A 16,555-nucleotide genomic window follows, 5' to 3' on the forward strand; every position below is an offset into this window, starting at 1 on the left:
TTCGTGTCCTTCCACGCAAGGATGGATTCCTGGCATGGAAGACACTATGGAACTCGACTGACACAGTTGCGACCACTGGCCGGGAGGGCGTCGACGCCGACGAGGATGCAGGCTCATCCACGCTGATATAGGGGAGCGATCGATAGCGCAGCACCCTTTGCTGTTTGCATATACACCACACATTTGTTGCATATACATACACCACACATTTCTCTTGTGCTATTTCTCATAGATTATTTTCAGTTTTATCTAAGCTTTTTTTAAGTAAAAAAATGTATACGTAGAAACTCGACATATTACCTTACTAAAATAGATTTTTAACTTTCTAATGGTATTTGAGACACATGCCCCCAGCCGCAGGCTGCCTCACCCTCACCTCACACTACGCTAAGTGATATGGCAACAACAAGAAACTCCAAACAAGACGGCGGGCGACGGAGCCTCGCCGGCACCGCCGCACTCGTCACCGGCGGCAGCAAAGGGATCGGGTAAACTTTCTTTCAAACTCAGCCACCACCTCTTTGCAAAATAGCATGGAAATCAATATCCCAAATACAGCTAGCTAGCTCTCCGATAAACTCATTGTCTTAACTATATATATATATGCAAGATGGTCAGCAGAACTGTTGTTTCTTTTATTTTTTTTTTGAAAAATCGAATCAATATTGCAGATCCTTACGTATATGCAAGATCAATAGTTGTCCACGAGGTCTTCTTCATCAATCATCGATCAGTTTGATCGATCTTTAATTACTTCAGTGTTTCACATATATACACATGCATGTGTTGTAGGATCGAACAAGATCAAACAAACCTACCAGAGGGGGGTGAATGCTAGGGAAAAACAAAACCCAAAAATCTTTCGCGGAATAAAAGATTACCTCTGTCGAAGAAATTGACGCAGGCTTGCTACCTTGATCGCGTCGCTCCTGTGTCGCCGCTATCTTGATCGCGCCGCTCATGTGCCGCCGAGCAGATCATCGAATCGCGCCACTCCTATGACGTCGATCGGATCGTCGGAATCCAAAAAATCACCAATAGATGAAAGCCGAAAACGTAGATTGAATGATCTTGACTTTATTGCATCAACTGGTATTTACAAAGTGCACCAACAGCACTCCTATCAAAATCGTCGATCTAGAATCAACAACTAAGTCTCACAAAACCACACCGGGGGCATACCCCTCGGTCTCTATTTATATCGAAAAGTCTATCACCAAATAGGAGTAGGACTCCTTATACTAATATGGCTCATCTCTTAGTTTTCCTAATCAAATCCAACATGCCAAAATCAGCCGTGCTACAGTAGTCCGACTGCTACAGTACCCGCCGCGCTACAGCAATCCGATCCGGTTGCTACAGTGCCGCGCGCTACAGTAATCCGGTTGCTACAGCATCGTGCGCTACAGTATCCGATGCTGCTACAGTGTCCGAACCTGTAGCAAATTCCTTTCCTTTTCTCATCCAGTTTTGATCCGATTTACTTCCCGATTTTTTCGGCGCTTACACACATAACATGTGAAGCCCGTTACGATTCCATCTCACACGGTGTTGCTCCACCATGTGCCAACTCGTATTCAATATCACCTGGCATCCTCGATCGTCCGGACCTCAGCTTCTCCCTGAGCCTAGTCACGATCCCACCGCCATTGACCGATATTGACCTCAAGTCACCTGCACAACTAGAGACAAACCAACCGTTTCCGAGCACAGATATCGCAACCTGACTCACATTAGTTACACACACTCGCACCAACACCTTAATTGTTTCCAAACCAAATTCAATTTATAAACCAAATCGCAAGCCAATTGTTCATCAGAAAATATTAATCATGCTTATGATCTTACAATCTCCCCCTTGATGAACACATTGGCAAACACTTCAAAATTTGTTTTGTTGTTTTTGTGAAGTAACTCCAAAAAGCATGCAATGCAAAAATCTCTCACTTTTGAAAAGAAAGAAAATCCTTTGAGTATGACAATTATGCACAAAAGTTTTTTTGTTACCTTGTTCTCCCCCTTTTGACAATAAATTCATCAATGAAGGTTTTTTATTTTCATTTTTTCTCGGAGAGCTTTGCAATGTACCAATAGTAACTCAAGAACTTGTATTGTAATAACAAGGTAGAAAAAGTGACTAGCTAACTAACAAGCATGCACTAAAGTAAAACCATGAACTTGAGATATGGCAATTAAGATCAAGATTAAGAATTCATGATTTCAAAGAGTTATAATGCAACATCGGTACAAGCACATAGATTGAAAAATAAATACTGTACATATATACCCATTGTATTTATCACTCTTTCTCAAATTAGCTCTAGCACAAAATTACCAAGAGAATTTTTAACCTTTTTACTTGAGCCTTTTTGCTCAATTATTCCGGGTACGTCCTTGTTGTCAAGACTGTTTCCAAGGATTCGGCACCCATTATTTTTGCTCACATCGAATACGTCCTTGTCGTCAAGGCTGTCCAAGGATTCGGTATTCATTTTTTTCTCTCAGATATTTTTTATTCTCTTGAGCAATTTAAAAAGCTATTGAGGAATAACAAATCAATAAAGCATATATATAAGTATTTAAAAACAACCTATATGCTAGCATCAATATTGCATATTTACTTAATTCAAGTATAGAATTTAAGTGTCATGCATCATCTCCCTTAAAAGCAATATCAAAAGCTCATGTATAAACCAAAAATGCAGACAAGCTAGATTACTAATCATATTCTCTAACAAGTATTGCAAGCAAGTACTACAATATACTAAAGGCACGAAACAAAGCTCTTCCTTTTTTTTGATTTTTTTTGGTTTTAAAACACACCATGCATTAATTAAAACATGTATGCAAAAACAAAATCAAAAGAGGAAAATGCAACACGGAGCCAAAAACTCCCCCTTAATTGATGCCAAAAGGATGAATAACTCCTAATTCTCCCCGAAGAAAAGCAAATCGAGAAGAATCCAAAGGTTTCGTGAAAATATCAGCCAATTGCAATGTAGTATCAACAAATTTTAATTCCACATCTCCCTTCTCAACATGATCCCTCAAAAAGTGAAAACGAATATCAATGTGCTTAGTGCGTGAGTGTTGAACAGGATTCTTAGCAATATTAATAGCACTTGTATTATCACAAAAGAGAGGACCTTTCTCAAAAGTAAGACCATAATCTCTCAAGGTTGAGATAAGCCACAAAATTTGGGAGCAACAACTAGCAGCAGCAACATATTCAGATTCAGCAATTGATTGAGCAACATTAGATTGTTTTCGAGAAGACCATGCAATCAATGAAGTACCAAGAAAATAGCATGTACCACTGGTACTCTTCCTATCAATTCTACAGCCTCCAAAATCCGCATCCGAATAACCACTCAAGCATATAGAAGATGAAGTAGAATACCAAATTCCAAATTCAAGAGTGTGTTGTAAGTACCTCATGATGCGTTTAACCGCTTGGTGATGTGAAGCTCTCGGAGAAGCTTGAAATCGAGCGCACAAACACACAGCAAATTGTATATCCGGTCTTGAAGCAGTGAGATAAAGCAATGATCCTATCATACTTCTGTATTCCTTTTGATCAACCGCTTCACCATCTTCATCATGATCCAACACAGTAGCAGATCCTATAGGTGTAGTCATCGGCTTGCAATTGTCCATCTTGAAACGTCGTAAAAGATCCTTGGTGTATTTTGTTTGATGCACAAACGTACCTTGAGGTGTTTGTTTAATTTGCAATCCCAAAAAATAAGTCAACTCGCCCATCATACTCATTTCAAATTCCCTGTGCATCGTTTCAGCAAACTCCACAACCAAAGGGTGAGATGAACAACCAAAGATGATATCATCCACATAAATCTGAACGAAAAGTTGATCATCACCATGCTTAAGAACAAAGAGAGTTTTATCAATTTTTCCCATTATAAAACCTTTAGCAAGTAAAAAGTTTTTAAGCCTATCATACCATGCTCTAGGTGCTTGTTTCAAGCCATACAAGGCTTTAGACAAACGAAAAACATGGTTGGGAAAATCAGGATTTTCAAAACCAGGTGGTTGTTTCACATAAACTTTCTCCTGTATATAGCCATTTAGAAAAGCACTTTTAACATCCATTTGAAATAATTTAAAACCTTTTGAAGCAGCAAAAGCCAACAAAAGTCTAATTGCTTCAATTCTAGCAACAGGAGCAAAAGTTTCATCATAATCCAACCCTTCCATTTGAGTAAAACCCTGAGCCACAAGTCTAGCCTTGTTTCTAATAATTAAACCATCCTGATTTTGTTTATTTTTGAAAACCCATTTAGTTCCAATAATATTATGACCAACAGGAGGTTCAACTAAGTACCAAACTTTATTTCTTTCAAAATTCTCAAGTTCTTCATGCATGGCATTAATCCACGATTCATCAGTTAAGGCATGAGTAACATCTTTGGGCTCAAAATTAGCAACAAAAGCAGAATTCACATGAAAATCACGAGTTATTACCTTCGACCTTGTAGTACGTTCATCCAAGTTACCTATTATTTGTTCTGGAGGATGTCGTAGTTGAATATGAAGTGGAGCAGTGGCTTCAGATGAATTTTCATGTTCTGTACCCTGTTCTGACGAACTAGAGGTTTCTGGAGGTCCACCACCATCCGCACCTGAAACACATGAGGAAGATCCTCCGGGCCTGTTTGACCGCTCTTCTGCCTGCGGTCTGACTGACATTGTGCCACCGGTCTGACCAGCCGACAATTCGTCGTCGTCCTCGTCATCACTTTCCTCCACAAATATATCCTCCCCCTGAACCTGTGATATTGTACCTGAAATTTCGGGTCTAGTACCTGGACTAGCCTCATCAAAAGTGACTTCACAAGTCTCAATAATTTTGTTAGTTTCTAAAACAAGTACACGGTAACCTCGAGAATGGGCAGCATATCCTAACATAAGTCCATCACGAGAGCGTGATTCAAATTTATCTAAAATCCCAGACTTTAACACAAAGCACTTACACCTAAAAACACGTAAATGAGAAATCTTAGGTGTATGTCCAAAACGAAGCTCATAAGAAGTCTTTCTAAGTTTTGATCTCAAGAAAACACGATTGGAAATATAGCATGCAGTATTAACCGCTTCAGCCCAAAATTTCCTAGATGTACTGTACTCATCAAGCATAGTCCTAGCCATCTCAACCAAAGAACGATTTTTTCTTTCAACCACACCATTTTGTTGAGGAACCCGGGGAGACGAAAATTGATGTTCAAGACCTTTTTCATTGCAAAACCTCTCAAAAGAAGCGTTTTTAAACTCTCCACCATTATCGCTTCGGATGGTTCTTAAAGATCCAGGAAGTTGAATGGCCAACCGAAGATACAAGCTTTTAAAGTGTTCAAAAGCCTCATCTTTGGTAACCATAAAGAAAACCCAACAATAACGAGAGAAATCGTCAACTATAACCAACACATACCACTTTCCTCCAACAGATTGCACTCTAGCCGGACCGATAGTGTCCATGTGTAAGAGCTGTCCTGGTGCATCCGTCATCACAGAAAATGTAGGAGTATGCGAGCATACAACCATTTTAGCATGACGACATGGCGAGCAAACCAAATCAACATCTTTTTTAAGTTTAGGCAAACCACGAATAAGATCTGAACCACTAATCCTAGTTAGATGATCAAAGCCAATATGTCCAAGTCTGCGATGCCAGAACATCACATCTTTAGAAAACTTGACAGATCTAGTTGCAGTGATCGTACTAGTAGAAGCATCACCGAAGATGATTGAATCCTTCCTTGATGCCCTCACGAGAGAGGAGAACCAACTTTTATCACCGGTCATATGTCGCGAACAACCGGAGTCCACAATCCACACGTTCTCCTTCCTCGCCAAAAATGCCTATGCATAAGCAGATGCCGAAGTCTCAGTACTGGGGTTAGATAATAAACATTTAGGAATCCAGTACTGAGACACACGACCAGATCTAACAGGAACATAACCAGTAGAAAATTCAATATGTTTCCTTTTAGAAAAATGCTCCCAAGGCTGGTTTAACTGCTTAGGAACCTGCGGTCTGACCAAAGCTTTACCACCGTTCTGACGGGGGTTATAACACCGGTTTGACTGCTGGTACTACTGCAGTCTAACCGCCTGCCTCGAGGTAAAAGCAGATTTTTGCCATCTTTGTTTTGCAAAAGCAATTTCCCGTTCCTTTTTCTGCTTTCTAGCAAGTCTAAAACAGAAACCAACAATATGGCCATCTTTGCCACAAAAGGAACATGTATACTTATCACAATGAGTTGAAGCACAAGTTGATATAGCAGGTTTAACATTAACAACCGATGTAGTACTAAAGACAGGTTTGGCATTTACAATAGATTTAGTGTTAAAAGCAGGTTTAGCATTCACGACATGTTTAGCACTCACAACTTTTGATGAAGAAGCACTCAAGGAAGACATGATGCCAGCAGATTTAGATACAGTGGTCTTAGGTTCAGGTTCAGTCAAAATTTTACCATTCTGAACAATACTTAAAACAGTAGGAGGATGTCTAGAAAAGTGAACATGAGGATCAAAACCTAAACCACGATTGTGTGTGCTAACTTTAGATTGGTCAAGAATCATGTTGAGGTTCCTTTTTCCATCAGAAAATCTTTGCAAAGAACTTTTTAAATAAGAAACCTCTTGAGTTAAACTAGCACAATTTTTGCAAGAAATCACTTCTTGAAAATATTCAACACTAGAAGGACCAGTTACCTCGTTGTCATCGTCAGAATCCTCAAAACTTTTAGACATGAGACAAACACCAGCAATGTTCATACTCTTGTCTTCTTCTTCATCATCTTCAAACTCAACGTCACTGTTTTCTTGAACAGCTGCAAAAGCTTCATCCAACGCCTTTTGATAATACTTCTTCATCTTCATATTCTTGATTTGTTTCTTATTCTGCTTGGCATCTTTGGATGCATCTTGAGGTTTAGCTTCTTCCTGTTTACCTCTTCCAAGCTTGGGGCACTGAGAACGGATGTGATTCGGTTGACCACATCCAAAGCATCGAATTGGTCCTGCTCTTCTCCTGATCCTGATATTACTCACAGCTCGAGAAATTCTGTTAGCAGCCAAAACCAAGTCCTCCTCACTGATCTCTTCCAGTTGATCATCGGACAAGGCGGTAAAAGCAGCAAAGGCTGCCAAAGAAATAGACTCAGAAGAAGATCCATATGAGGATATTAAAGCAGTAGATTTCAAATCAGTCCTTTTTGAAAGAATATTCATCTCATATGTTTTCAATTTAGTATAAAGAATATCCAAAGTTAAAGCATTCATATCAACAGACTCTTGAATTGAAGTAACTTCAACATCCCAAACTTTCATATCAAGGCCATTCATAAAGTGACGAGCAATCTCAAATTGAGAATAGTTAACATCATAAGAAGCATCAACAGATCTAAGATCACTCAAGATTTTATTGAAACGAGCCAAATAGTCATCCAAGGATTCTCCAAGTTTCATCTCAAATTTTATGTACTCCTTTTTGAAAACATCCTTTCGCAACTCTTTGATATTTGAAGTTCCAGTATGAAAATCATTTAAAGCTTTCCAAATCTTATTAGCAGTTGCAAAATGCGAAACACGATCAAAATCGGAGCGAGAAATCCCATTCAGAATAATATTGCGCGCTTTGCAATTATTTTCAAATTCTAATTTTAGAGCCGGAGTATCAATGCGTTCAGGAATCTCATAAGATTGATTAACTTTAAGCCAAATATCATAACCCTGAGATGTAATATAAATTCCATCTTTTTCTTCCAATAGTCAAAATCAGATCCATTAAATATGTGAGGTTTGTTTGAAAACTTTTCAGCCATGGCAAACAAATCTAAAAATCGGTGAAGATCAAATAGAAAACGAGGCTCTGATACCACTTGTAGGATCGAACAAGATCAAACAAACCTACCAGAGGGGGGTGAATGGTAGGGAAAAACAAAACCCAAAAATCTTTCGCGGAATAAAAGATTACCTCTGTCGAAGAAATTGACGCAGGCTTGCTACCTTGATCGCGTCGCTCCTGTGTCGCCGCTATCTTGATCGCGCCGCTCATGTGCCGCCGAGCAGATCATTGAATCGCGCCACTCCTATGACGTCGATCGGATCGTCGGAATCCAAAAAATCACCAATAGATGAAAGCCGAAAACGTAGATTGAATGATCTTGACTTTATTGCATCAACTGGTATTTACAAAGTGCACCAACAGCACTCCTATCAAAATCGTCGATCTAGAATCAACAACTAAGTCTCACAAAAGCACACCGGGGGCATACCCCTCGGTCTCTATTTATATCGAAAAGTCTATCACCAAATAGGAGTAGGACTCCTTATACTAATATGGCTCATCTCTTAGTTTTCCTAATCAAATCCAACGTACCAAAATCAGCCGTGCTACAGTAGTCCGACTGCTACAGTACCCGCCGCGCTACAGCAATCCGATCCGGTTGCTACAGTGCCGCGCGCTACAGTAATCCGGTTGCTACAGCATCGTGCGCTACAGTATCCGATGCTGCTACAGTGTCCGAACCTGTAGCAAATTCCTTTCCTTTTCTCATCCAGTTTTGATCCGATTTACTTCCCGATTTTTTCGGCGCTTACACACATAACATGTGAAGCCCGTTACGATTCCATCTCACACGGTGTTGCTCCACCATGTGCCAACTCGTATTCAATATCACCTGGCATCCTCGATCGTCCGGACCTCAGCTTCTCCCTGAGCCTAGTCACGATCCCACCGCCATTGACCGATATTGACCTCAAGTCACCTGCACAACTAGAGACAAACCAACCGTTTCCGAGCACAGATATCGCAACCTGACTCACATTAGTTACACACACTCGCACCAACACCTTAATTGTTTCCAAACCAAATTCAATTTATAAACCAAATCGCAAGCCAATTGTTCATCAGAAAATATTAATCATGCTTATGATCTTACATGTGTGTGTACAGGCTGGCCATCGTGGAGGAGCTAGCGAGCTTCGGCGCGACGGTGCACACGTGCGCCCGGAACGAGGCTGGCCTGAGAAGACGCCTGGAGGAGTGGAGCGCCAGGAAGCTCGCCGTCTCCGTCTCCGTCTCCGTCTGCGACGTGTCGGTGCGCGCCGACCGGGAGGCGCTCGCCGGCAGGGTGCGCGCCATGTTCGACGGCAAGCTCGACATCCTCGTAAGCGCCAAATAACAAGAACGCATATGTGGTACGGCTGGCTTTGTGTCCATCGATCGATCCCTGCCTTTCGCCGTACGTGTGCAAAAGCAACAAGAATGGCCACGTCTGTGCGTGCCGTATGATATGTGTGTCTCAGCTAACGGCGGATCTAGGATCCGAAGGTCGAGCGGGCTGGCCTTCTTTCTCATTCGGTCTTCCCTCTTCTTATTTCTCCCTTTTTTTTCCCTGCCCCTCTCCTATTTTCCATATGAGATCCGTAGAGGACTCGAACCCCGCTAGCCCCCGCTAGATCAGCCCTTGGCCTCAGCCTAGCTTGCTTATGTCAATCTAATGGTGACGCGCCAACGACAGCCGTGGATCACTCTGTTCTTGGTTAAAAATTAGTCCTTGTCTAGCCATATGTTTCGAAAAGCAATTTTACAATTGTTGAAAAAAATACCAGAAGATACTATATTTTTTAGCATAAAATTTAACACCTTTAGTTACTTTTGTACGTTGAGGTATTAAAACCAAGCGTAAATTTTAGTATCTCGAGTTACCTTCTCAACGTTTAAAATTGGCTATTTTTAACTGTTTCCGAAAAATACATATCAATGCGAAAATTTTGATGTGTCAGGTACGTACGTACTTTTATATCGAGAATGATAAAATTGCCCTGTTCAAATTGTTTTCTCGATATATTGAAATTTGAAAGAGTATTATGATGTCTGCATTAGGTCAACAATGCTGGCATGTTCTTCCTGAAACCGGCGGTGGAGGTGACCGGCGAGGAACTGGCCTGCGTGATGGCGAGTAATCTGGAGTCATGCTTTCACCTAAGCCAGCTGATGCATCCTCTTCTCAAGTCCTCCGGGAAGGCCAGCATCGTCAACATTTCCGGCATATCATCCATCACCGGATTCCCAACTCTCCCCGTCTTTGTCTTCTCCGCTGCAAAAGGTAAGCTTTTTTTTTTTTAATTAGGCCTCGATCCAAAGTGCAATCTAAAATGCCTAGCTTTCAGGTGTAATTAAGTACAAAAAGTTAATATTGTGTATGGTAATCGCAGGTGCAATGAATCAAACTACCAAGAGCCTAGCTGTTGAATGGGCGAGCGATGGGATACGAGTGAACTGCATCGCGCCCGGCATCATCGATACGCCCCTTATTGACACTGTACGTCCACAACAACACCCCGCCCGCCCCCCCCCCCCCCCGAAAAAAAAACTTCACTCAATAATATCAAACTCTGTTTGATAGAGCCATAATTGAATTGCAGTAATCGTCATGCATTAAATGAACTATTATTATTGATATTATAAAAAAATAAATTTAAATTATGAGAATGTCTACTATCCTTTTATAAATTAAGTAACTAGAGATATCAAATTGTAGTTTAAAATTTTGGTGCCTCGAGATACGTATGTATAGATATTAGGTTTTAACCTATATAATTTGGTAACTTAAGGTAGAATTTTAAGGATCGTAAAAGAAAACTCTTTAATGATACATAGAATTGTACTCTAAGCACATATATTTGGACTCTAATTGCATATTTTTATTTTTTGCCTTAATATTATAATTTAATGGACCTATCCTAATATAAAAAAAATTCCACTCTCTAGAGCTAGGAATTAGTTGTCGTAGCTATTTTAAAGCATATTTTCTACTAAAATGTTAGATTTGTCTGAACCATAAAATAGAAATTGATAAGTTATGCATGTTTCGTGCAGTTCCACTGAGTTACTGCTAATTTGTTATCGACTGCAGTTCAAGAGCGGAGGAGATGATCCGCAATATCATGGAGTGAGTGGAACGGACTTCGTTCGAGAGGACATGGCGCGCACACCGATGCGGCGCGTAGGCAAGCCGGAGGAGGTTTCGTCACTAGTGGCATTCCTCTGTATGCCAACGGCATCTTATATCACTGGCCAAATTATCTGTGTCCACGGTGGCCCGATAATAGGCTATAAGTCAACTATAAGCATATTTTAAAGAGATAAGATGGGAGAGAAAAAAAAGATGGATTACTAATTTGTAGCCAGCCGTATATGGATTCTAAAACAAAATATATGTATGATATGTGGGACCATGTATTAATGTTTTATAGATAAATATTGTATGAGTTAGCTATTAAATTAGCTATAGATGAACTAGAGCCAGTAGTTGACTATACTATTGAACTTACTCTTAAGAGCAAGTTAATACTCGTACAACCAACCATTGGCTATAAACTAACCAACTTAATAGTCCATTCATACGATAGTCATATACTACACAATTAATATATAGTCCCACCTATCAGACACATATGTTTTAAAGTCCGTACTACAGCTAGCTACAAATCTGTAGCTCGCTGCTCCTCTCTCTTCTCACCTTAAAATACACTTATAGCTGGCTTATAGTCTGCTATTGTACCTGCTCTAAAACCAACCAGGACACCAGCTTATTAGAGCAGTACAATAGCTATAAGCCATCTATAAGTATATTTTAAAAAGAAAAGAGAGGAGAAAGAAGAGATGTGTGCTACTAATTTGTAGCCATATGGGACCATGTATTGATGTTTTATAGCTAACTATTATATCAATTAGCTATTAAATTGACTATAAATTAATTTGAGCCAGTACTAGTTAGCTATACTATAGAACTTGCTCAAACCATATTAATCCACGTCACCTATGTACGTACCCTACTTTATCTTTCCTCAAAGCTGAAGCATATAAAATACGGGCTGGTTTCGAACTTATCAATGAGTTTTCTTTTCCGGTTATTAATAATAGTAAGTGTATCAAAACCAATCAAAGTGTGATCGAAGTATCATAAAACTAAGAATTTAATGGCGTATATAATAAAATTACATGTTTAACATCAATTTTTCCCAAAGCTACAACTTATGTAACTTGAAAAGGACAATAGCAGAACTCTAAAACTATAGTTCTTTGATATATTGTTTCACAACTAAATATGTTGTTTTATGATAAATCCGTAGTTTTTTAAGAAAATTCTGCGTCTCAATTATTTCTGAAATGCTTAATTTAAATGTAGAACAAATGATATATATATATATATATATATATATATATATATATATATATATATATATATTCCTTGAAAGGTAGTATCGTAATCACACATATTTAGTTTTATAAAAATATTTTTACAAAATGTTGGTTATCGTAATATCACACATATTTAGTTTTATAAATTTATTTTTCCTCGAAAGGTCATTTCGCCTTTTGAAGGAAAAAAATGCAAAACCTCATATTTGTAAATGAAAAATAATTTGTTAATAAACATTTATATACATATTATTAGCGATATGAAAGCATATACCAGAAAATAAACTACAATAAAAAACCGAAAAGTAACTCTAAATTTAAAACTAAAAATATAAATGAGAAGTGATTTTGACCGGAGGGAGTATTTTTTAAATAAATTGTATGTATATGTGCTTTCAGCCGGCTTAAACTTGATTTTTTTTATGGACAGTCATGTTTCTTGTCCACATTAAAAGCTATGATGTTGGACGTGTCTTTGGCGATGCAGCTATAATCTGAGGGTCCGTTCAAACTTCCTACTCCCTAGGTTATAAAACAAATCAACATTTTAGTGTTTTTATATAATATTTAACTATTCCTCTTATTTAAAAAAATATAATTAATATTTTTATTTTTATTAGATGATAATATATGAATAGTATTTTATAGTATTTTATATGTGACTAATTTTTTTAAAATTTCTTAATTTTTTTAAATAAGATGAATGATCAAAAACTTGACGTGAAAACCAAATGGTTACCTTTTTCCACGGACAGATGAAGTAGATAAGGCCTTGTTTAGTTCACAAATTTTTTTTCCAAAAACATCACATCTAATTTTTGGACACCTAAATAAAACATTAAATATAGATGAACCAAAAAACTAATTGCACAATTACGGTAGAAATCTTGAGACGAATTTTTTAATCCTAATTAGTTCATGATTAGCCATAAGTGCTACAGTAACCAATATGTGCTAATGACGGATTAATTAGGCTCAAAAGATTCGTCTCGCGGTTTCCAGGCTAGCCGTGAAATTCGTTTTTTTATTGGTGTCCAAAAACCTCTTCCGACATCCGGTCAAACATTTGACGTGATACTTCTCTAAAAAATTTTCTCAATCTAAACACCACCTAAGATTGCCTGTTTTCTATGAAAATTTTCTGTATAAGAAGTTTCTTTTAAAAATCAAATAAATTTATTTTAACATCTTAATATTTAGTTCTTAATTTATCATATACATCGGCGTTACCTAAGGCCTTGTTTAGTCCTAAAATTTTTTTTCCAAAAACATCACATTAAATTTTTAGACACAAGCATTAAATATACATAAACATTAAAACTAATTACATAGTTACAGGGGAAATCATGAGACGAATCTTTTAAGCCTAATTAGGACATGATTAGTCATAAGTACAACGTAACCAACATGTGCTAATGACAGATTAATTAGACTCAAAAGATTCGTCTCACGGTTTCCCGACGAAATCTGAAATTTCTTTTTCCATTCATGTCAAAAATCCACTCTCGATATTCAATCAAACGTTCAATATCACAAAATTCTTTTTTACCAACTAAACAACCCTTAACATATCTATAACTCACGTTGCTCGCTGGCTTGCAAGGCAACAGTGACATGATTGGCCAACACACGCAACACGCACCCGCGATACCAAGCTGGCTCGAATTGGGGACGTGCGCTGCACCACCTCCGCCTTTCCCGTCAGTCAACCAGTCAATCTGATGTCCCGTCAACAATACAGTTTACCATTATTTCACCCCATCATGCATTTCGTTTTTTAAAAACATCGAATCAAATATATCGGACATACAAACATATTAAAAATAGTCTAATCATAAAATAAATTACAGATTTCGTAAACAAACTGTGAGACAAATCTTTTAAGCATAATCAATCCGTCATTAACATATGTCGGTTACTGTAGCACTTATAGCTAATCATGTACTAATTAGATTTAAAAGATTAGTCTCACGGTTTTTTTCATAACTATGTAATTAATTTTATGTTCATATATATATTTAATGTTCTATTTAGATATTCAAAAATTATATTTTTAGACAAACTTTTTAAAAACTAAACAGGGCCTCAAGACATCATCAAATATCCATAAAAATATAGAACAGGACTAAAGTATTACGCACCTTGTGGCATGAACATGTATACACTCTTTTGTACATTACCCTTGTTATCCCAAAATGAGGGACAAGCTCCCGGGCACTGTGCACTCATTTTGTTATAAAAGATGGGACAAACTCAACATGAAGGGAATCGGATCTAGCTTTTCTCAAGTCAAATAGCAAGCAACGCGCTAGGGCCTCGATAGGCGGTGGGGGTGTAAGTGTAAACGTAATAATATATTAGTATATAATTAATTAATTATTAAAAATATAAAATATATTAATATGATTTTTTAAAACAACTTACCTATAAAAAAGTTTTGTAAAAAGTATATTGTTTAGCAGTTCGAAAAATGTATATGTAAAAAACGAGAAAGATAAGTTAACTAATGGGGCTACCGTACACGGCCCAGGGCATTACACATCTTATGACCTGAAGCTATAAAAACTCTTTGTATCTCTTTTGCCCGTGTGAAACTTTTGCTCCAATCTCACCCAGGCCACGTTCGTTCACCCCATAAGTTAACTTACAGCCTCGTTTTTCGTACGTACGTTTCCCAAACTGCTAAATGATGTACTTTCTGTAAAAAAATTATAGGAAAGTTTTTTTAAAAAATTATATTAATCTATTTTATATTTTTAATAATTAATAATTAATTAATTATGTACTAATCTATTACTACTTTTTTCATGCTAGGTTAAGTTAACTTACCCTCCGCAAAACGAATGTGGCCTAGGGATGGTAATTTTGGTACGGGTACCGGGTACTTATGGGTACCCAATTCGATGGGAACGGGTACGGGTATAACTTTTTATCCACGGGTAGTACCCGTACCCGACCCAGATCAACACGGGTATGGGCACGGGTATTTTTTTCCTATCCACGGGTAACCCGTCGGGTACCCGAACATATTGAATTTTGGCTAAAAACTTATTATGCTATTCATGTAATAATATTTGTGATATACTCTCTTTTAACTAAAAACTTTCATGTGACCCTTGAACTTTTGGTGTGTGATATAATATTAATGGTTAAATATGAACATTAGTACTTTCGTCCCATAATAACCTCATTTTTTGTTTTTTCATATCCAATGTTTGACCATTCATTTTATTTAAAAATTTTTTGCGATTAATATTTTTATTGTTATTAGATGATAAAATATAAATAGTATTTTATACGTGACTAATTTTTTTAAGTTTTTGTATAAATTTTTCAAATAAGACGAATGGTCAAACGTTGGACATGGAAAAAATGAAAAATGAGGTTATTATGGGACGAAGGTAGTACATAATGTGCTATTATTATTGCTATGATTAATTTGTTATATTTCTTGTAATATTTTATTATGAGCAATATGTTGTATTTGTTGAACTTTTCATGTGTGATGCAATATTGTATTATGAGCGGTATGTTGTTTGTTCTATATGTTGGAATGATTATTTTGATGTTCTTTTAACATGTAAAATGATAGACCCGACGGGTACCCGATACCTGCCCGGTACCCAACGGGTACGGCTTTGGGTATCCTATTTTACCCGTGGGCATGGGTATGGGTAGAAAATTCTATCCGCAACCTTCGATTTGGCCGACGGGTAATTGCTTTACCCGCACCAAACCCGACTCGTTGCCATCCCTACCCTGTCTCCGGTAGAACTCAGAAAGGGTGGCCAATTGGTTGCCCACTTAAGCAATTCACGCTCTGACAATATACTAATCACATTTCTCATTTTGCATCAATCTCATGGGCTAATTATAACTGCAGAAAATAGTGTCACTACACTGGACATGATCACCTGTGGCGGGCCCAAACCCTTATCTGTGACGGTTTTGGCCATGGTCAGTGATCAGTGGTCACTGGTGAGTGGAGTCACCTCTGACGGGTGGAAAGCCGTCAGAAGTGATTCACACCTCTGACGGGTACATACCTTCCGGCTTGTCAAAGGTGTTGATAGCCCGTACCCTTTGGCCAGTTAGGACCCGTTACAGGTAACACTTGTGACGGGCCCAAAGGGTAGTGACCGTCATAGACAAGTCACCTCTGACGGTTCGTTAGCGAGAACACGTCAGAGTAGTTACTACCTATGACAGATTTTAGTTCTAACCCGTCAGTGATGAGTTAAATTTAGAAAAAAAATAAATGCTAAAAGTTGGCTAGCCTCAGGATTCATTAGTCATGCCCTCTGAAGAATAGACATATAC

The 16,555-nt window shown here is 38.0% G+C and overlaps 1 protein-coding gene across 1 annotated transcript; it reads left to right on the forward strand.

Moving 5' to 3' along the window:
- Window positions 1-396: 396 nt before the first annotated feature.
- Window positions 397-11,216, forward strand: LOC102700892 (tropinone reductase homolog At5g06060-like). Its single transcript, XM_006653167.3, has 5 exons — window positions 397-488; window positions 8,981-9,194; window positions 9,914-10,136; window positions 10,246-10,356; window positions 10,984-11,216. The coding sequence occupies exons 1-5, from the start codon at window positions 397-399 to the stop codon at window positions 11,169-11,171; spliced, it is 828 nt and encodes a 275-aa protein (XP_006653230.1). The 3' UTR covers window positions 11,172-11,216.
- Window positions 11,217-16,555: the final 5,339 nt, after the last annotated feature.

Source organism: Oryza brachyantha, chromosome 4 (assembly GCF_000231095.2).
Source record: "Oryza brachyantha chromosome 4, ObraRS2, whole genome shotgun sequence".
Taxonomy (NCBI): Eukaryota; Viridiplantae; Streptophyta; class Magnoliopsida; order Poales; family Poaceae; genus Oryza; species Oryza brachyantha.

Coding starts and splice junctions, on each gene's coding strand:
- LOC102700892 (XM_006653167.3), top strand. CDS start 397: ATGGCAACAACAAGAAACTCCAAACAAGACGGCGGGCGACGGAGCCTC. Junction 10,137..10,245: donor TGTCTTCTCCGCTGCAAAAG/GTAAGCTTTTTT, acceptor TGGTAATCGCAG/GTGCAATGAATCAAACTACC. Junction 10,357..10,983: donor GCCCCTTATTGACACTGTAC/GTCCACAACAAC, acceptor AATATCATGGAG/TGAGTGGAACGGACTTCGTT.